Below are 22665 nucleotides of genomic sequence, written 5' to 3'. Positions count from 1 at the left end.
AGTCTCAGATGACTATGTCATGTTTAAAGAGTATTAAATGACATGATATTTTACAAGCACTTTTCAGAGATCTTTGGTTTTGTACAAGGTATATGCTGAATTTTATTTTGCAAAAGTTCTTCCATTACATTGATGTCTAAATGTCTCCAGATTTGTCAGAATTATGTTTCCCTTTCCTCTCTCTAAACATTTTAGACAAGAAACACTACTGATGTACTTTCTTCTAATGGCTGTCTTTAAATGCAATTCAGTTTAAGTCTTGTAGGATCCCACATGAAGAACTATGGCAAAGAAACAGTCAACTACTATAGATAAAAAGCTATCCTGCTATGGTGTCATATGATAAAATCAAATTGCAGTGCTGCCAATCTGGTCCTGTATTACCTTTAACATCTTGAAAAAGCTTGAAAGAAAACAAAGTATGGCCTAGTGTATTCTTAAACTTGCCTCAGCTATAATAATTGAACTTGCCAAAAGAGATGACATTAAAACATAACCTAATCTTGGGCAACTGTAAAAAAGTTATGATTCCTTACAAATAAATTCTCTTCCCCCAACTATCTGTGAAATTCTACTGTGAGCACATAACTCCTTCCTTCCCCTGGGAGTTACAAAGGAGAAATCTGAACACCTTAGCTGCGTTGCTAAATTCAAGTCTCTGTCCCTTCTCATTCTTAAGTTTTTGTAAGATTTTCTAACACTTGAAATCTGTCTTACTTGGAATGTTTTGGACCAGAATATGAGTAATCTTAAAGGAGTACTCATTCAACCGTTTCAACAAAAACAGCTTCTGTAAGTGCTTGATAGCCCCTGGCTACCAAAAGGAGAGGATTGACAATTAAAATGTAATTCCCCTTGCCTGTAAGGAATTACCTGCGATGAGAAAGATAATTTAAAACAAGCTTAAAGCTCAGTAAATGCTGAGTATTAGTCTGTATTTTTTCAGTAACATGACCACAAAAGGTTATTTCTCTTATCAAGTCCTTAGTTATTTCTAAAGCCTTTTATTGAAGAGCATAGCCTAATCAAGGTAGTATTTTTCCAAAATTTTTGAAAGAAATTTTAAAATTACCATTAAACTAAATCCTTGAGTCATTAATAAAGTGAAGTTATTTACCACTTGGATATAATCACATTCTCAGAACCAACACATCAGGAACTGAATCAAAAATGAAAATAGATTCATTTAATAAATATATAAAACAAATTTATAATTTATAAATAAATTCCTTTCCTAAATATCAGCCATTTAATTTTGGGGCAATAAACTTATTGCCAAACATCTACTGGGGTGGGGTTAGGGGAGGAGTTTATAAACAGACTCCAAACAGCAGAAGGCCTAAATCAGGTTAAAATGTCCACTTGTAACAAGTAACAAAAAGTATCATGTAAACCAGAATAAGAACTCTGTGGCAAATCTCTCACCCGGGTCCATTTTTCCAAATAGTTTTTTTTTTTTTCCCACCATCCTTCTCCTCTGTCTCAACCCGTTTTCCCCCTGCCCTCTCTTTACTTCCAGTTGTAATACATAATACTTTAAGACATGCGGACCGCAGCTTTTGTGGCATTTTATGTCCTTCCTACCAAGGTCTTTTGCAGATAAAATCTTTCCTTTATGAGACGCTTTTGGAAAATGAAAAGCCCTAACAGTATTCAATGTCAGGTATCACACAGACCTCTTCTGAATATTTCACCTCCAGATTTAAATACTATAATGTACTCTCTCTCTCATTCTCTCTCTTTTCTTTCCCCCAAATCCCTGCTACCTTGCTTTTGCTCCCTCCAGTATTCGGTCCTTAACCTGGTCACAAAAATCTCTGTATCTCTTTTACAGCCCTCTTGTGTGCGCCATAAACTTTGAAGCTGAGACCTTACTGTATATTTTTGAAAGTACTCTTTCCTTCAACTGCAGCTCAGCATAAAGGCTCTTGGACTCCTGAGTAGCCTGCTGTACGGTGTGTGCATTAGAAAGAGAGAGAGAGAGAGAGCATGCTGCTTGCAGAGCCTTCAGCCTCCTCGTTATAAAGAACCCTAATTTCCAAGATGCATTTGCTATATCATTACAGGAAAGTTAATCTCTGTTAACTGTTCAAAAACTGGAAGAAGTTGTTTCTATTTAAAAAAAATCAATTTAACTGTATTTTTTTTATCTTAAAACTCTTTCACTCCCTTTATTTCAACGTCAGAAGTCAACACCTTGCTATGTCCGCTGTAAGCGCTCAGAGGAAATCCTGAGTGTGGAAAATCCTCTGCTGAGGCACTCCCTTACTTCATTGTTTCCATGGTTGATTTGCTTACCTTTTTTAAAAAATAATTTGCTTACTGAGAAGAACTGACATTTTGCTCCTCTTCTGACTATTTTCTTTGCACTATGCGAGAGGGCTACGTTTTCAGGTGTTCACAGTAATCTTAATTTCAGGGTCGTCGTCCTGTCCGTCCGTGTCCGTCCGTCCCCCCCCACCCCGCCCCGCTTTGGTATGGTTTTCATTGAGATTTTACAAGGCAAGGTACCACTCATTTTAAATCTTCTCTTTTTATGGTATACATATAATTTGAGCTAATATAAAATTAATGCTAGTATTTATTCCATAAGTGAAAAACAACATGAAATACATTTATGTCACTCATGACTATAACTGACACCCTGCATAAATAAGAAAAGGTCTAGAACAGACAGTCATACAACCATGGTGAGGCTCTTGCAGCTGAGTTCAAAGGACGTAGTTCAGAGACTGTTGCTTACTTAAATATCTACCTACTCATGCAAAAGAGAGTCTGCACACTTAGAGGATGGTTTCCAACTTAACTTAAATATTTAAAAAACACTTTCCTGATTTATATTCTATCCCTATCAACTTACATATAAGAACTTTACTTAAAACAGTTAATAGGCATTATGGGGAAATGAAGAGTGGAAGTTAAGGTCCTATTCCAGAAAGGCTTAGGTTCCTGCTGAAGAACAAATTGTGGTACAGCCATGCTGTGGAATACTACTCAGCCATAAAAATGGATGAACTACTGATACACACAAAAACTTGGATGGGTCTCAAACACATGGTGAGAGAAAAAAAGTCATCCTTAAAAAGATCACGTACAATATGGTTCCATTATGTGGTATTTTCAAAATGACAAAATTATGGAGGTGGAGAACAGATTAGTGGTTGCCAGGGGTTACACAGGGAGGGAAGACAGTGAGTGTAACGACAAAGGGTAGCACAAGAGAGACCTTCACCGTGATGGAACACTTCTGTATCTTGGCTGTGCTGGTGGTTACCTGAATCTACACATAATAAAATGAAATAGAATTACACATATTCATGGAACCAGTGTCAACTTCCTGGTTTTGATATTGTACCACAGTTATGTAAGATGTAACCAGTGGGGGGAAAGGTACATGGGATCACTCTGTACTATATTTGCAACTTCCTGTGAATCTATAATTATTTCAAAATAAAAAGTTTTTTTTTAAATTCCTGTTGGAGAAATAAAGCTTATATACATGCAATTTTTAAAATAGTTACCGCAAATGGATCTAAAGAACAAGTAATTAAGGAATATTATTGAACTGCATCCCTATTTAACATTCTGGTCGACAGGAAAAATTGGATGAACTAGAGGCTTGAAGATCCAAACTCTTGCCCCACTCCACTATCATCTACGTGATCCTGGGCCTCAGTCTTTTTCATTTCTAGAATATAAAATACCCATTTGCCTTTTTGCCCCCCAGGTTTGTGACACTAAATAGAATAATGTCTGTAAAACCCTGAAGAATAAACAGGTTGCACCTTGGGATAAAGAGAAGGAGCATGGCCTTTCGGATCAGAAAGACCTCACTTCACAACCACAGTTCCACTCTGGACTGTCTCTATGCTCTTAAGCAAGTTACTTAATCTCACAAAATCTGTTTCCTCACCCATAAAACTGGAATGATATTACAGTGTGATTAAACAAAATACTTCAGAGGGTCTTACCCAGAGATAATTCTGAATAAGTACTGTTACCCCTATTAACTATTTTTCCAAAACATTTTTAATTACCATAAAATATAAAATCTATTTAATCAAAACTCTTCAGAGAAGGAAAGTACAGAAGGTGCAATCAATCATGTATCAATTTGCCTTTTGTAATACAGTCAGCATCTATTTAACAGGGCTTTTTGGTTACTGAATCACTTACTTCACAGGGCAAGTATCAATATAATAAATATCAATTGATGGCCCAAACTCCTTTGTTTATATTAATTTCTTAAATTAATGACACTCTCACCTAGGGTTTAAAAATCTTGCAGCCTTATGAAGAATATTCATTGATGTTATAATGACTGAGTTTGATCCACACGTTACATGTAGCACAAAACTCTTAGCTGATAAGACTATCTTTTGATTTCACTTTCTCCATTTACCTCATTCCCTTTTGTTAGTTTAAAAAAAATGTGAGTTTCCTATATGATGAATATTTCAGAGGAAGAAAAAGAATCCTTATCTTATGAAAGTTGTCCTGTTATGCCAAATACAGCGCATGTTCAGATAATGAAAACAGACTTGACCACCTCACTTGCTCAGTGGTCACTGGCTTGACAACCCTCACTACCCAGAACACAGCACCAAACTCAGAACTAAACTCCATGAACTTAAAGTCTGTGTAGTTTATCTCCAGGATGCCCTTGAGTCCTCACTCAGAATCTATTTCTTATTTAAGTAGAATTCCAACTATTAAATCTTATGACTCTGATTAGTTCCTGGCTTAAACAAATCAATCTTAAAAAAAAAACATTTTGGGAACAACCAGGTAAATCTGATTATGGACTGGTTTTTGATATTAGGGAATTATGGTCATTTTTATTAGGTTAATAATAATATTGTGGTTATACAGTTATGACCTTATTTTTTAGAGATGCGTACTAAAGTATTTAGGAGTAAATATCATGATGTCTATAATTATTTTTAAATAGTTCAGAAAAAAACTAATGAAGTAAATATGGCAAAAGGTTACAACCTAAGTTTCGAGACTATGAATGTTTATTATACTCTTTCCCCTAGTTTCCCGTATGTTTTAAATTTTTCATAATGAAAAAATTTTTCAATGTTTTTTAACTCCACGACAAAGATTGCCTGTCTGGTTTCCTATCCCTGCCTAAGAAAGTGAAATCAGGGTCAGAAGCAGCAAGTGGAGAAGAGGGGGAGGGTAGTTGCAATGAGGCATGTTGAGAGTTGTAAGGAATGCAAACTGATAGCCTGACAGTGAGGGAACAGACACCAGGATGATACTCTAGTACATAAAATTCAAACAAAGCTCTGGGGCCATTAAGGCAGGAGTTATTCGGGCTATCTAGCGTTACAAACCAATATAATAATTAACAGAGATTGAGATTCTCGTGTTGCTTTTTATTACTAACTGACTGCTTAACTGTGGTATTTTACCTTATATAAAAATAAGCTTGCTGTACACTTGAAACTAATACTGTAAATCAACGGTATTTCAATTAAAAAAAACACAAGTTACCAAAAGGTGAAAAGAAAAAAAATTACATGTACATAATATAAAAGCAGAACTCTACAATTAGCAATATACACATGTAAACTTTGCCCATATTCCCAAATGTCTATTTCAAACGACAAAGTTTATATATGTTAAATAAGCACTTCCATGTTCTTACTTATCACATAAATGGTAACAAGGAATGCACAGAGTGTAATCAATGAACCCTTATTGCAAGCTAACCGATTTTCCTCTTTTCCACACAGTATTGCAATGAAAACCATTCCACGTACAATTTCTTCCTTCTTTTGGAATATTTACTTGGGACAGTATCCCAGAACTAAGATTAGTGGGTCAAAGGAACGAACATGTTACCAAGCTGTATTCCGCTTCATACTCTACCACCACCACAAGCCTACACTCATTTCACTGCAACCTTATCTTAGACATTGGTTAAACTTTTCTCCCCACATTACAGAGACATAATCAGTATCCAAAACCTGCACGCAGTTAATGCATACAGTCTGGTGAGTGTGGACATATGTATACATTCATGTTACGATGATCACAATCCAGGTGACAGACTTATCCTTCATCTCCAAGGTTTCCTGTTAAGCTTTTATTTTGGTAATTCAGCAGCTGTAAAATAGTATCTCACTTGAAAACGCTAAGTAAAACAATTAACAAAAAATGCAGCGTTCTTCCTTATGCTCCTTCACCCACAGCGTTTACCCTTCCACAACTCTTCACAAGTCAGTTACTCTTCTGGGACTTTGTGTGTCTCCAAATGAAAAGCAACAACCTCACCAGTACTCAAGGAAGGGAACATTAAAGAAAGAGGGGCCATTTCTCACACACAAGATTGTCACAGTGTCAAGACTGACAGGTTCCAGTTAGTGAGATCACAGGAAACAGACATTCAAGTATATTTTAACCCAGACATCCAACTTTTAAAACTCCTTAACCCAGATATCTAACTTTTAAGACTACCATAAAGAAACAAAGGCAACAGTAAGAAAGAATATATGTTTATTACAGGATGAACTATTACAAACTAGAAAACTAGAACCACCTGAATGCCCATCAATATGGGAATAGCTGAATAAATTACGGCACATCTACGCCATGGAATATTCAGCAGGAATTGGAGCTGATGTATTATTAACTTAGTAAGATGCCCATGATCTATTGTTACAGAAGAAAGCAAGAAACTTTGTGATGATCACATAATTCTTTTTTAATTTTTAAAGGCAGATCCTACCTATGTATTATAAGCATTTGTGCTTACCACTACAGAGAAAGGCGAAGAAGATGCAGCAAACTAATAACATGGTTCCTTCAGATGGGGGGAGAAAGGGAAGTGGGTCCCTCCTTCATATTCCTCTATATTATCTGACTTATTATCTGGCTTGTTGGTAACTTTTAAATGTCCACAGATAGTAAAGATTTTTTTAACGGAAGACTGTACTAGATATCTCTCAGGCCGATTAACTCCCAAAGTATACAATTCGATGAAGCAAGGTTTACAAAGAGGTCACTGAATCTTTAATGAATGGTTAAATTATGTCCAATATGCCCCAGGAGTAGATAAGATGGTTTTGTAAGGTTAACAACAAAAAGAGCTAATACTTTTAAAAGTTTTGACACAAAGGAGCAAATAGGAAAAAAACTTTAACTTATGTTAGACTCCTCAGCCCCCCAACCCCAATTTGGATAACTGAAACATTATATTATCCAAATCACTGAGCTGTGCAAAACTCCCACCAAGAGTGTGTGAGAATGTACACTGAACCCTCCTCCCACTCACTTCTAGATTCATTCTAGTGAGTTGGCAGCAATCTCCAAGAAAAGGATTCCTATTCCATGAGTACCCAAAGAGCACGAATCTTATTAATCAATTTCCTGCCCAAAAGAAAACAGGAAAAAGCACTAAAGAGCATTCAGTCAGTCTCTGCTCTCTAAGGGAAATCTTCTAATGAAGGGGAAAAGAACACTTTAGGAGGCAGAGGCCCAGCTTTTCAATTTATCCAAGCTTAACGTTTTAATCAATGTGTGTTATGTGCTACAGTTCTTAAAATATGGCTCTTTATTGACTGAAAATACTCACGCAAACTTTAAAAGGGCATTATCAGTGTTCCCAAGGGAGTGACAGCAGTGCCAACGCTTGTGATTAGGAACAGTGTTCACGTGTGCACCCACCATAGCAGGAAAGTCGCCGTCCAAATTAGCCACCAGGCACCACCGTGAGGTGGGTTTTTTAAATATTATGATCACTTTTGAAATTAGCATGTGAAAAAAACAAATCTTAAACACTGCTCAATTAAATAATTCAAAATCTTCACAGCAGAAAAGAATCCTGCTTTTAAACATACCATGCCTACAATCTTCATCAGCTTGCCCATAGTTTTTCTGCAAAATAAAAGATACAAGATAAAGTTAAGTAGTTCAAGGGCTGCTTAAAACAGATTTTATCAAAAAGCTCAGCTTTGTTTCAAAGTTTAATCATTAATGTTGCAAATTTAATATTCACAGAGCAAAGCTAACTCATGTGCTGAGGATTACACAATATTCTACAAACAAACGTTACAGTATACGTCCCTAGGCCATTTATTCACTCTCCTCCCTCTCGCCCTCTCTAACCTCAAGTCACCAGAAATCTCCTCCCCATCCTCGCTCTCAGCTAATGCCTTTACTGAGGAAACTGCCGCCCTGAGAAGAGACCTTCCGCGGATGGCCACTACCATGGCTGCCCACTTTCCGGCACACCGTGCCTTCCACCTGTTACCAGGTGAGCCAGCCCTGTTCCTTCCTAAAGCCCATCCTACCACCCGTGCAGATCTGCTCCAGGGCCTACTCAAGAACAGCGCTCCAGCAAGCTTCTTCTGTTTCTCCTACGTCATTAATTTTCTGTTTCCCAACGGTTCAGTCCTATAAACAAACATGCTCTTATTTCTCTCATCTGAAAGGATCCTTCCCTTGACTTCACTTCTCCCACCAGCTACCATTCCATTTTTTTGTGCTTCAATGGGGCAAACTCCTCAAGAAGTGTCTATATCATGTATTTCAATTCCCTTCCCTCTGACTTCCTCGTAAACACTCTTCTATCAGGCTTTCACCCACTGCTCCATGGAAGCTGCTCTCATGGAGGTCACCAGTGACTGCCAGTGAATCCAGTTAGATACACTTACATGTACCCATTTAGACACACTGTCATCTCTCAGTCAATTCTCAGTTCTCACGACTCTATTCACAGCAATGGACACTGAACATTCCCTCATTTGGACAGGCTTTCTCTGACTGGTTCCTAGGACAGCTTACTCTCTTAGTTTTCCTTAACCTCATGGGTTGCTTTTCAGGATGCTTTGCTTCTCCTCCCAACCTCTTAAACTAGTGCCACAAGACTGTCCTCAGCCCTCCCCTTCTCTCTACCTATACTCATTCCCCTGCTGATCTGACCCAGGCGTAAGACTTTATATATCATCCACAGGCCACAGACTCTCAAATTAACATCTTTAGCCCAGACCTCTCTCCCAAACTCCAGACCTGCATATCCAACTGCTTATTCGACATCTCCAGCTGGATATCTAAACGTCATCTCAAATCAGTATGTCCAAAATGAACTCTTTCCCATCTCCCCACCTACAGCCCTCTCATCTCAGTGTAAGGCAACTCCACGCTGCCAATTGCTCAGACAGAAAAAGGGCGAAGTAAGTCAACTATGACTGCTCTGTACCTCTCACTCCCTGCCTTCAGTACGTCAGGACATCTGCTTCGTTCTATCTTCAGATTGTAACCAGAACAAACCATTTCTCACCATCTCCACTGCTAGCATTTTGATCTGAGCCACTTCACCGCTGGCCTAGATTATTCTAATAGCTTCCAAACTAGTCTCCCTGCATCTGCTCTTACTCTTTTACAGTCTATTCTCAACACAAAGGCCAAGTAACTCCTATTAAAGCAGATCATGCCACTCCTCTGCTCAAAATCCCACAACAGCGTCCCATCTCAAGTAGAGCAGACACCAGCCCTTACAGTGGCCTGAACGGTCCCACAGGATCTAGCCCTGTTGCACTCTCCCCCTTGGGCACTTAACTCCAGCACAAGGGCCTCCCAACTGTTCGTCAGACGTGGCAGGCATGCTTCCGCCTCAGGAATTCCGCACTGACTGTTCCCTCTGCCTGTAATGATCTTCTTCCAGATTTCAGCGTGGCTCACTTCCTTACCTCCTTCGTATCACCTTATCATGAGGCCTATCTTAACCCAATTTAAAACTGCAACCCTATCCCTAATCCTAGTAACCCTCTATTCTTCTTTTTTTCCATGCAGACTGTTACCTTCTAACAATCTAAAGTGTTTACTTATTTATAATGCCTATGGTTTATTGTCTGCCCCCCCACTAGAAAAAGTACTATGAAGGAGGGATCTTTCTCTTTCTTTTTCACCAACGTATAGCAAATACCTAGAACAGCGTAAACATTTGTTGAATTGAGTGAATAATATTTGTTGAAATATTTGTTGAATGGAGTAAATAATCCAAAATGCTATACAATAGTAATACTTTCAAGGCTGAAAAACACAGTTACTTGCCATCAAAGATATTCAGCAATCACTAGCCACTTCACTCATGTCCTCAGCCCAGAATGTGGTGATTTGTAGAAGCAGTGATCAGCGATAGTCCCCACTCACAGAAAACAGCCATTTTACATGGTTCAGCACTGGCTCATTGACAGTGTTTACTCACCAGCTGCAAAAAGGAGGCAATTCTGTAAAGAAGACTCTCGATTTTGATGCTTTCTATCTCCAGTGGACACGGCCCTGTGAAGTCAGCCATGGAGTACTGGCCAAGAGAAAGGAGGGCCTCTGTGCAGTGCTTGAGGGTCATTTCATAGTCCTGTCTCTTAAGTGATTCACACGCTTGTTCACATGACTTCTCAGCTCTTCTGTCTTCCATGACTCAGGGACAAAAATCCTAAAGACAGGGAGAAAGAACAGGTAAGAAAAGGTTTTAAAAACTTATTATCAATTCTAGCCCCATTCCTAACTCAACTGGCTCAACTATCTATCTAAATAGTTACTCTCAACCAGCCTTTTGATCAAGGTCAGAGCTGAGCAGCAACTATTGATGCTACAAATTCTATACTTTTCTTTTATATTTTATGAAGTCTTTACTAAAATCCAAGCAAAATATCAACCGTAAGTCAGGATCATGCCAACAACACATCAAATTTATAAATGAAACATGATGCTGAATATTACAAAGTGTAATAAGCCACGAAGGCGTCTCTTTTTCTTTTAAACCAGAAGGTGCAAAAATGTTTCCTATCCCAGCCTCCTATTTTCGGTCTTATAATTCTGTAACTGAGACTGCAGAGAATCAAAGTCCATACCGTGTAGGATTTTTCCCACCAGTACAAAAAACTGGCTCAAGGGCAAGTTCGAACTGGCTATTAATTCAGTTCAGCAAACACTTCCTGAGGCCAGGCCCTGTGTTAGCAGCACTAAACTCAAAGAGGAAGCATGTCATCACTGCTTTCAAGAAACTCAGATTCTAGCAAGACAGACAAAGCACAAGTGAAAAATAGCAAGAAATACCTTCCATCTGCCGAAAGGCATGAGCTGACCTCAAAAGAAGAACACAAGTTCACTGTGCAGAGATGACAGGGAGAGCGTAGGGGAGTTCTTCAGAGAGAATGCACAAGAAATCACCAAGACAAGAGAAAGCACATGATAAACTCCAGGTGTGTCAGAGAAGGAGGGAAAGGAGCTAAGAATGCCCTCCAATGCCACAAGAAGTGAGGGCTTTATTCCATAGCAATGGAGCATGATGGGAGGTGTTTAAATAAAGAAGGAACCTATCGGGCAGTCCAGGGGTTGGGACTCCGCGCTTCCACGGCGGAAAGGGGCGGGGGGAGGGTCTGACCCCTGGTTGGGGAACTAAGATCCCACAGGCGGCATGGTGCGGTCAAAAAAAAAAAAAAAAAGAAGGAACCTATCATGTAGAAGTCCTGTGAACAACTGGTGAGAAGCAGGCATTGCCATTAATAACAGACCACTAAGCAGTCCAAGTAAAAGAGATTGAGAATTCAAGCGCAGCCTCTCCTGAGCTATACCACTCATAATGCAGGGAGCAGAAAACCTGGGCAAAGAAGAACTAAACTCCTTTGACCTGACAGTCACAATGCTGCTTCGGAGGATCACTCTTGCTGGCCTCTGATCACCATCTCTGTCGGTGCGGAGGCTGCTCTTCTTGCCTGTTCCCACCCTCACTCACGCTCCCCACTTTCCACCTTACCAAATGGCCCCAAGGTACAGGTCTCCTCCATCTTTCCAAAGCTCGATTCATGTCGCTTTGCTTTTAAGAAGGACCCACGTTAGTGCCTGTTTTCCTCACCAAAAGGAATCCAAAGAGGACATCCACTTTTACAAAAAAGGGGGGAAAGTGACAACAGTGTCCGCACGCGTTCGGCAGCAGCGCTCGCAGGGGCAATTCGCACCGTGAGCGGCAGAGGCGGGAGAAAGGGGCGCCGCCCGGCTCCTTCCCGGAGCCACACTCAGCACCTCGGCACCAAAGCGCCACAGCTCTCAACTGTCGCTGAGCTTCTGCGCTTTAGCTCAGTTTATTTTGTGCATCCGTCAGCAAGGTGTGTCCTATGGTCATTGCTTCTTCGCTTTACGCCATTTCGGCCTATGAAAGGTTTCACGGGAACGCTCTACCTTCAGACATTGGGGGAAACCCATGCTTATGGTCCTCCCGCCTCTCTCCAGCCTACACATCCACTCTCGGCCTGGCCTTTCCAGCTTTGAAAAGACAACCTGGCTCCGCCCTGTGCCGCCTATATGCTGCAGCGAACGATGAGGGGAGAAGCTGACAGGCAGACAAAAGGCAGCAGCAGTGAGTGAGGCCTGATGACAGACATCGGAAGAGGTCCAGGCCCCTTCAACTTTTGAGATGTTTGGTGTAACAAAAAATGTAGAAACACCTAAGGGATGGGATGAGAAAGAGCTCAAAATGGACTTCAGTATTTGTTAGTATTTGTTAAATATGGGTGGTACATACATGGGGTACGATGTAGTATTCTCCACTTTTCTCAGTATGAAATTTTTAATTAAAAAAATACCAAAACACGGTTTTTAAAATTACAGGATATTTAAAATGTTTATACATTTGACAAGTTAACACAACACAAAAAATGAAATCTAATTGTGTTATTCACAAGGTAATCCAACAAATATTTAGAGTATTGTACCCTCAGGCATTACCCGGCCTCCCTTTAAACTTCCTCAGCTCTCCCTCACTGGGCTATAATTCCCAGTTTACTTTAAGGGAACTTAAATATTTAAGTTATAGTTGGTGTTTATGTCCCTTATACAAACATGCATTAATTTGGGGAAATCAATTATCAAACAAACAACAAAAGTAATCATTTCTACATTACTAACGTGACTTTGCCCATTAGAGATCAGAATGGCATTACAAGATCATCAGTAACTTATTCTATAGGCCAGAGCTGATGCTATTGACATTTTGGGCTGGACAATTCTTTGTTGCGGAAGGCTGTCCTGTGCTTCACAAGACGTTTCACCAGCATCCCGGCCTCTGACCACTAGGTGCCAGGAGCACGTCTCCTGACTTACGACAACTAAAGATGTCTGTCTCCAGACATCAGCAAGTGTCCCCTGGGGGGCAAAATCATTCCTGGTTGAGACCTACTGATATAAACAAGCATATAGTGTTTGCTTGCCAGATAACAGCAACAGAAGATGGATAAATCCATGGATTCCAAAGGTCCTAGAATTAGCAAATCTTCTCTATAAAACTCCTAGCCCACATCTAGAAAATATTAAAAAAAGAAATAAAATGAAAAGAAAAACTAACAACACAGTAGCTAAAATCTTTACTAGGGAGAGAACACAGCACAGTGATCCAAAGCACAGACTTGAAGCCAGAGGACTTACATTCAGAACTCACCAGCTGTCACTCACCAACTGTGTCACTCACCAGCTGTGTGACCTGGAGCAAATGACTTAGCCTCAAGCATCTCAACTTGCTCACCTCTAAAATGGCAAGAAGACAACTAATACCTACCTCCTATGGTTATTTATTTTCACTTAAGAATTAAGTGAAATAATGCGTGTAAAGTGCTTAAAAGAATGCCTGGCATACAGTGAGTGCTCAGTAAGTGTTAGCTACTGTTATTTCACTAAAATTCCATATTTTCAATTTATATAAAGTGGAAATCACTTTACAGATTTCAACATACAACACTGTATTTATAGAAAATAAAATATCATGCTATGTAACTACTTTACCTACTTGACAGAGGAATTATTTTCACCCATTTTCTCCATCTCGATAAAATAATAATGGTTATGATTATGCGATCATAATAATGATCATGCTCTCCAATAGCCATTGGAGAAACAAGTGTACTTGTACGTCGCTGACAAAGACAAGCTAACCCCTAAAACTGGCTCTGAGGGGAGATCACAAAGACTACCGTCAACATTAATCACCAAACATATCAGCCAGGGAAATCTCAATAAAAGTAACACAGAAGTAGAGATTAGGGACAGAATTACTAACTCCGGGAGCTATGGGGGGAAGTGACTTAATTTCAAGAGTTAATGTCTCTGATATGTAGGCTCAGGTGCCCACCTCAGCACTGGATATGAAGACGCCTACCACAATTACGTCTGTTAATTAATCAGGTCCAACAGTTCATTTCTAACTGCGGTCTCCCTGAACCTCACTGCGGGTACTCCTGTAGTGCAGCTCTGCATACAAGGCAGGTCTCTGGTAACCGGCTTCCCTGGTTCTTCAGAAAACAGCATGACCTGGCTACACATACTCCTGAAGAAGTTCAAGCACCTTCTTGAAAAACATAAAATAAAAACTGCCAGCCGAAGTCAAAGTGAGACAACGTCTCAAGCCACGCTAAAACGGACTACAAAAAACACAGAGATCTAGAAACTACCTCTACACGAGGCCAGCTCCCGGACACACCTCACCATGTAGCCGACACTCTTGGCCAGGATACACGGATACACCCGTGTCTACAGCACGCGACCCCGCCACGTGGCGGACAGACGCTGACCAAGCTGGGTCTTGTACAGCCTCTGCCACGGGGACAGAAAGGCCCGGAGAAGGGCGCCGAGTCGCCTGCACCCACCACTGTGGGAAGCAGCACCACGTCCACCCACTGCAAGGGCCACCCCGATTTGCCTCGACTCTTTCTCTTCCTGTTGAAAATTATCCAACTTTCACCAGAAGAATACACAACGCTAACCTTCTGCAAACTCCTGCCCCTGTGGGGAACGCATTCCTGGAGGATGTAACTTCACAGACAAAAAAGCTGGAACCAGAAACCAAGATTCTAATTCAAATCCATTAACCCCTGTGATCTGCTGCCGATCTACAAAAAGAGCCTAATAGCACATTAGTCGTTTGACCAGCCAGCGTCCATCCCTTTTTCTGGTAATAAAAGCCCACAAATTCCCTCAGAGTAGGCACCTCTCCCGGACCCTCAGTCAGCGTGGCTCCGGCGGCGTCGACTCCGCCAAAGAGCCACGGCTGCCACGTGACCAGAACTGGTCAATCCCAGTCTCACAGCCTCAAACAGCGATCGGCTCCAGGTCAGACACGTGACCCCATAAGAGCCAATGAGACATCACGAGACTTTTGCTGAGGCTTCTGGGAAAGAGACAGGCGCTCTTTCCGGCTGAATCTAAGCGCTAACAGGCTACAGGGGGTGAATGTGCTACAGCCATTTTTCTAACACACAGTTCCTACAACTAAAGTCCATACAGGAAAAGGCAGACTTGACTCGTGGGGAGAACCTGAGTCCTGATGACTTTACTTGAGCCCTGAATCCAGCTCGCTGTGCCTGACTTTGCAGTTAGGTGAGCCTAACTCAAATTTCTTTCCAGCTTAAGCCAATTTAGGTTGATATTTCAGGCAGCTGAAGCGAACTGATGCATATGTGTATATCTGATTAGTACCTCACAGGATGTGAAAAATGGAATGAACGGATAGTTGTCTTGTAAAACAGTGTATATACACGTGATTATTAAAAACACTGGTCACAGGTATTGATTAATAATAACAAGTGTAAAGAGAAAAAAGTGGGCATGGGAGAGAAATGACTTAGTGTGATATGTGGTTATTCTGACTCTTGAAAATATTCCAAAACATTTGTTTAAACAATTTTATCATAAAGCTATTTCAGCAATAATAATAAAAATAATAACAAGAGCCATTTGCTGAATGCTTACTGTGGGCCAGATGCTGTTGAAATGACTATATTATGTAATCTACTTGATTCCTCATAATAACCTTACAAGGTGGATGTTATTATTATCATTCCCACTAACAGATAAGGAAACTGAAGCACAGAGAAGTTCAGTTACTCACCCACAGTTACACTGCAAATAAAAGGCAGGATTCAAATCCAGACATTCTGATGCAGCTCGTGCTTTTAGCCATGACACTGAATCTGAACCTACACTCAAAGTTCTAATGCTGTTCCAGTGAAGCAGAAACAAACTCAGGCACTCCCAAAAGCATCAAATGTGAATGTAATATACCACTATTTTAACCCTGGAAGAGTCTTAAGGACTAATTCCTACATAGTTCTGCATTATGAAAGTATACATATTTAACCACATTAGTGATTATCATTTTAAAAAAAAAAGTGTGAAAACCCTCACAAACCTAAACCAACTGCATCCTTTGGTTAAACAAAAGTCCTAGATGTTCCCAAGACTAGGGAGTATATTAATTAGCACTACCTTTCCAGAAAATAACATGTGCACCTTCCACAAAGTCAACTTGAGGAGAACATTCCCGTCACTAAGTTACTTTTCACCACTTTTATAGAACAGAAACTTATTTTAAAATCTACCCATCTTAGTATAATATAAAAAAGAAAAAAATTTATGAATTGGACTTTCTCAAAATTAAACCTTTTTGCTCTTTGAAAGACACTATTATGTTAGAAGGATGGGAAGCCAAGCTAAAGACTGAGAGAAAACCAACTGCAAATCACATACCTGAAAAAGGATTTGTATCCAAATATATAAAGAATTCTCAAAACTCAACAGTAAGAAAACCCAATTAAAAGCTAGGCAAAAGATTTCAACGGGCACTCCACTAAGAGGATCTAATGATGGCAAATAAGCACATGAAAAGATGTCCAATGGCATTAGTCATCAGAGAAATGCAAATTAAAACCACGATAAGATATTACTATATACCTATTAGAATGGCTAAATTAAAATCACTGATAATATCAGTGATGTGGAATAGGTGGAACTCTCATACATTGCTAGTGGGAGAATATAAAATGGTACAGACACTCTGGAACAAGGGTTGACAGTTTCTTATAAAGTTAAAAATATACTCACTATATCACCCAGCAGATGATATAGTGAGTCCCTCTCCCCAGAGACAGCTACCCTAGAGATAAATGAAAACTATGTTTGCACAAAAGTCTGTACACAAATTGTCTACAGCAGCTCTATTCGTAATTGTTAAAAACTGGAAACAACCCAAATGTCCTTTAATGAGTGACGATGGAAAACTACTCAGTAATAAAAAGGAATAAACTTTCAATACATGCAATAACTTAGATGAATCTCAAAGACAGAGTAAAAGAACCCAGTCTCAAAAGCTTACACGTATGATTCCATTTATATGACATTCTCAAAACGACAAAACTATAGGGACGGAGAAAAGGTCAGTGGTTGCAGAGGTTATAGGATGGGGACAGTTAACTATAAAAGGATAGCATTAGGGAATTCTGGGGGGTGATAATATTATTCTGTATTCTGATTGTAGTGATGGTTGCACAAACTACACATGTTAAATTAACAGAATAAAAGAAAAAAGTTAGTTTTACTGTATGATAATTTTAAGAATAAAATTTTTAAATTATTTTTAAAATATGAATCTCAATGTCACAATGGACACGGTTTCTAAAAACTGGAAAGAAATAAAGAAGGATAAGTTTGTTAATAAAAGGAAAACCTATACATTTCCCTTTCTGCAAATGTAGGTTTTCGAGGCAAGAGCAGAGCCTCAGAAAGAATGTCTGCAAACAGAACAATCACTAGTTCACTAGGTACAAAATGTAGGATACTTTGAAGAATACTTTTGAAGAATTCCATCACAGCTAGATAATTGGTCCAGGACCAAAAGTAAATACTGGAAGAAAAATGAAGTCAACAGTGTACCACAGAGGTGGCAGGCAGACTGGCCTGGACTAAGACATGTTCAGTACTAGATAATAAGAAGGGTGGTGATTTGCAAGCATCATTCTCGTCCCACTGTGGACTTCCTTCTGCGACAGTATAAGGATAACCACCAGATCATCTTGAGATCAAGTCATGAAATGTACTTTTATATTTTTAAAAATCAATTATTGTCCTTAAATTAACTTTTCTTATTAATTTAGTCATGGTCCTCTTTTACTTCTAAAAAATTAAATCTTATTTGATTAGAGACAGACTTCAAAAAATAAAAATAAACTGTGATCAAACAGCAGGAACAAACAGTAGTAACTAAAATTTCTTCAATCTAAATTGAAGATGATTTCTGTATCTCTGTCTTTTACATTTGTCTCCATTAGGGGAAAAAAAATTATCCACCTCATAATTAACTTGGCTGGAATGAATCAGACTGCATTTGTGAAGGTTCCAAAAGACCAATGAGCTGTGCTAAACATTACCACGATCCACCTGAGCAGAAATTACTACACATAAGTTTCTTTACGTAACTAACAAAACAAAAATTTAAACAAAAGAAGAACTACTAGAAAAAAGATTAGAGATTCATTTTTTTAAGTCAGTAGTTTGCCTTTAGTCAGTAATTTGCCTCATACCTTATTATTTTCCCTGTGGAAACCCAATTATTATCCTGAAAACAAGACCATTTTAGAAAGTAAATGCATTGTGACAAAAGAAAGAAAAGGCAGATTGATACATTATTAAAATAACTCACATGCCATACCCTGAGGAGTAAGGAAGCCATGGCAGAGCAGGCCCCCTTCTCCTCAACGGACAGCACAGCTGTGGGGAAGACACTGCAGCTAGCAGAAGCGTGTCACACTTCCTCAGGGAGGAAGCAAGTTACAGACCACTCTAGAGACGGCGCCCATAAACTGACAGCCACGCTCATTACCCAACGTCCAGGCCACCCACAGGCTGACTGCAACCCAACTTTCCCACCATTCCCACACAGGCCCCAGGGACCGTCAGGCCTCTGAGGCTCTGCCAATGCCCTTCCCTCTACCCAAATATCCTTTCCCTCCTCTCTCCGGACCTGAATCCTGCCCAGCTCTAAATGAACACTTCAAGGCCTATTTCCCTAAGAATGCCTCTCTCAAAACCAAAATTACTTCCTATAGAATGATCTGCCTCTTACTCATCCATTATCTTGGATTAAATACATCATGCAAGATGCCTTATCTGACCAACACAACTATTTTATAAATAGGAGTCATGTTTTATATCATCTATATCCCCATGACAACCATTCAGCTCACTAAAACCATTCAATAAGTACTCTAATTGAATTTCCGAAAGAGTTGACCTAAAATAACCTAAATGCCAAGCATTCCAAGAACTGTCCTGAACCAAATTCACTTCTCATTCGAATGCCAATGTCATAGACAGGGATGTTGTATTGTCTTTAAATGTACTTGCCTTTATCCAAAACTAGAATCTGTGATGAATCTATGGGACACACGTGTAAAATATTCTGCAAAGTAAAAAAGGTTTATTTATTGTACTGTGCTTAATATTCAGCCAGACTTGCATTTTTCTCTAAAACTTATAAAATTACTGAGTATGCAAGAAGCATTAGAAGAGAAACTAAGTCTATTGAGAAGAAAACTGGCAGCGAAGGTCATCAATCATTTTCTACTTTGAATAATCTCTTTCATAAAGAGGTAAATTCTCCTAAATTCCAGAATGAATGGAATTCAATACAGCAAAGTAAAATGCTTTAAATACATAAAATAAATATCTTGATGGACCTTCCACCATCTGTTTTAGTAACTTAAATTATAAAAAGAAAAACCCTAAATTTAAGAAAAGTTATATCAAGAGCTAAAATTGAGATTTTTTTTTTCTATCTATTACTTTGATTTTCCTGACCCATTTTTGAGAATTGTCAGCATTCTGGATCAATAATTCCAAATTATTTCTTGAAGAGAGTGAGATTCCTCCCAAGTCATTTAACATGCTTACTAATCAATAAAGATATGAAAAAACAAAAAACCCATATTTATGAAGCAAATTATATTAAAAGACTGACTTTGAGAAAAGGTTGCTGCTTGCCAAGAAAATTTTATTATTATAAAACATTTTCTGTCATTTGTATTTCTTCATTTTCCCTTCCGGATTATCTGTGTAGCCTTGTAAACACATCATAATCCAAAGCAGTTGAGCTTTATAAATAAAATGTAAATCAATGCAAGAGAGCCAACGGCATAATTAAAACAAAAGTGTACCACCACCACGACCATCATCATACCAAGCAGACTACAAAATAGCAAGCAGATTATAAAATAATAGTCTATAAGCCTACTTTTGTAAATATATATCTATATGCATTGAATATCTTATATAAAAAGCCAAGAAATAGAGATGAAACAAAATATTAAAAGTAAATATCTCCTTCCCCAAAACCCTAACTCCATTCTAATCATGAGGAGAACATCACACAAACCCAAATTGAGGGACTGTCTATGAAATACCTGAACCAGGACTCTTCAAAATTGTCATTAAAAAAAGGAAAGTCTGGGACTTTCCTGGTGGCGCAATGGTTAAGAATCCACCTGCCAATGCAGGGGACACGGGTTCCAGCCCTGGTCCGGGAAGATCCCACATGCCGCAGAGCAACTAAGCCCGTACGCCACAACTACTGAGCCTGCGCTCTAGAGCCCACGAGCCACAACTACTGAGGCCACACGCCGCAACTACTGAAGCCCGCGCACTCTAGGGCCTGTGTGCCGCAACTACTGAGCCCGGGTGCTGCAATTACTGAAGCCCGTGCACCTAGAGCCCATGCTCTGCAACAAGAGAAGCCACCACAACGAGAAGTCCGCGCACCACAACGAAGAGTAGCCCCCACTTGCCACAACTAGAGAAAGCCCGCGCGCAGCAACAAAGACCCAACACAGCCAAAAATAAACAATAATAAAAAATAAATAAATAAAGGCATCATCATATAAAAACAAATGAGGAAATAATTTTTTAAAAAAAGAATAACTGGTGGGGCAGTGGTTAAGAATCCGCCTGCAGGGGACACGGGTTCGAGCCCTGGTCCAGGAAGATCCCACATGCTGCAGAGCAATGAAGCCCGTGCGCCACAACTACTGAGCCTGTGCTCTAGAGCCTGCGAGCCACAACTACTGAGCCCGCACGCCTAGAGCCCGTGCTCCGCAACAAGAGAAGCCACCACAATGAGAAGCCCATTCACCGCAACAAAGAGTAGCCCCCGCTCACCGCAACTAGAGAAAGCCCGGGCGCAGCAACAAAGACCCAACGCAGCCAAATATAAATAAAATAAATAAATTTATTTTTTAAAAAATAATAAAATAAAAATTAAAAAAGAATAAAATGGAAATTAAAAAAAAAACAAAAAAACGAAAGTCTGAAAAACTGTCAGAGCCCAGAGGACATGACAACCACATTCAACGTGGATCCTGGATAGATCCCTGAACAGAATAAGAACTTTGTGGGAAAATGAGAAATCCAAATAAAATCTGGAAATTAGTTAATACTGATGTTCCAATGATGGTTTCTTAGATTTGACAAATGTACCTTAAAAATGTAAGATGTTAACAATGGTGGGTTAAGAGTATATGAGAACTCTGACCTACATTTACAACTTTCTGTAAGTCTAAAATTATTCCAAAATTAAAAGTAGGTAGCTCTGAGTGGTGGATTACAATTTTTTTTAATTCATTTGCATTTTCTAATTTTTCAACAAGCAACATGCTTAATTATCATGAAAAACTAAAAGGGAAGGGATAACTATTCTAGATTAAAAGAAACTAAAGAGGGGCTTCCCTAGTGGCACAGTGGTCGAGAATCTGCCTGCCAATGCAGGGGACACGGGTTCGAGCCCTGGTCTGGGAAGATCCCACATGCCGCGAAGCAACTAGGCCCGTGAGCCACAACTACTGAGCCTGCGCGTCTGGAGCCTGTGCTCCGCAACAAGAGAGGCCGCGATAGTGAGAGGCCCGCGCACCGCGATGAAGAGTGGCCCCCGCTCGCCGCAACTAGAGAAAGCCCTCGCACAGAAACGAAGACCCAACACAGCCAAAAATAAATAAATAAATAAATAAAAACTAAAGAAATAAAATACATGTCGGGGAGAAATAGGAAAAATTATACATGGACTTGATATCTGATAGTATAACTATTAGTATTACTGAATTATCTTCTTAGGTGTGATAATGGTATTATGTTTATGAAGAAATATGTCCTCATTCTTAGGAGACACACGATGAAGTATGAATGAAATGCCATCTAAGATGTCTGCCACTTACTTTCAGCTGGCTCAGGAAAAAAAAGAATTCTATCTATTTGACAGAGAAAGAGAGACAAGGCAAATTATGACATAACGCTAACAATTGGGTATTGATTATACTATTCTTACAACTTTGCTGTAGGCGTAAAGATTTTCATAATATAAATTAAACTAACAGTTTTCTTTAACTTAAAAAAGATTCAAAACCCAAACTAATCCAGAAGTTAAAATATTCTCGTAAATATAAAATATATTTTATTTTATGCTGCTTAATTCATCTCCTCCAAATTAAAAAAAAAAAAGATTGAAAAGGGGTGACTTATTTTACATAGTAAAGAATTATAGCTAACATCCAGGAGTAATATTTAGGTTTCCTTCAAATTGATATTGAATACAGTCTTTTTAATCATCTGAGCAGTTTATACTGATCTTGGGCTCATTAACTGCTAACTTACCTAGTTTTTTAAAATAAATATGTTTATTTGAATACAATTACCTTATCCCTTAAAGAAGCCGGAAAGAAGATTAAATAACCCAGAAGACACAGTTGGAAACTGTAAAGAAGTATAAGAAATAGAGTCACTGGCAGAAGAGAAGAGCAGATCTCTTACAAAGCTGCATTCCATGTACCCTGCCTGGGTCAGACATAG

General features: G+C 39.2%; 1 protein-coding gene across 9 annotated transcripts in view; it reads right to left on the bottom strand.

Moving 5' to 3' along the window:
* Nucleotides 1-22665, bottom strand: part of HELZ (helicase with zinc finger) — a 155736-nt gene that overhangs the window by 121649 nt on the left and 11422 nt on the right. For 8 of the 9 annotated variants that reach the window (XM_059909046.1, XM_059909053.1, XM_059909054.1 and 5 more), the window contains 2 exons: nt 10220-10447; nt 7851-7887 (listed from right to left, as the gene is read on the bottom strand). In XM_059909046.1, the coding sequence (XP_059765029.1) occupies nt 7851-7887; nt 10220-10429 (247 nt within the window). In that variant the 5' untranslated portion in view covers nt 10430-10447. Of the gene's footprint in view, nt 1-7850; nt 7888-10219; nt 10448-22511; nt 22570-22665 lie in introns of all 9 variants that reach the window. The other variant, XM_059909048.1, reaches the window with a different exon arrangement.

The sequence above is a fragment of the Balaenoptera ricei genome, chromosome 20, assembly GCF_028023285.1.
Source record: "Balaenoptera ricei isolate mBalRic1 chromosome 20, mBalRic1.hap2, whole genome shotgun sequence".
In the NCBI taxonomy this organism is placed as follows: domain Eukaryota; kingdom Metazoa; phylum Chordata; class Mammalia; order Artiodactyla; family Balaenopteridae; genus Balaenoptera; species Balaenoptera ricei.
This window is presented reverse-complemented; position numbering and strand designations above follow the sequence as displayed.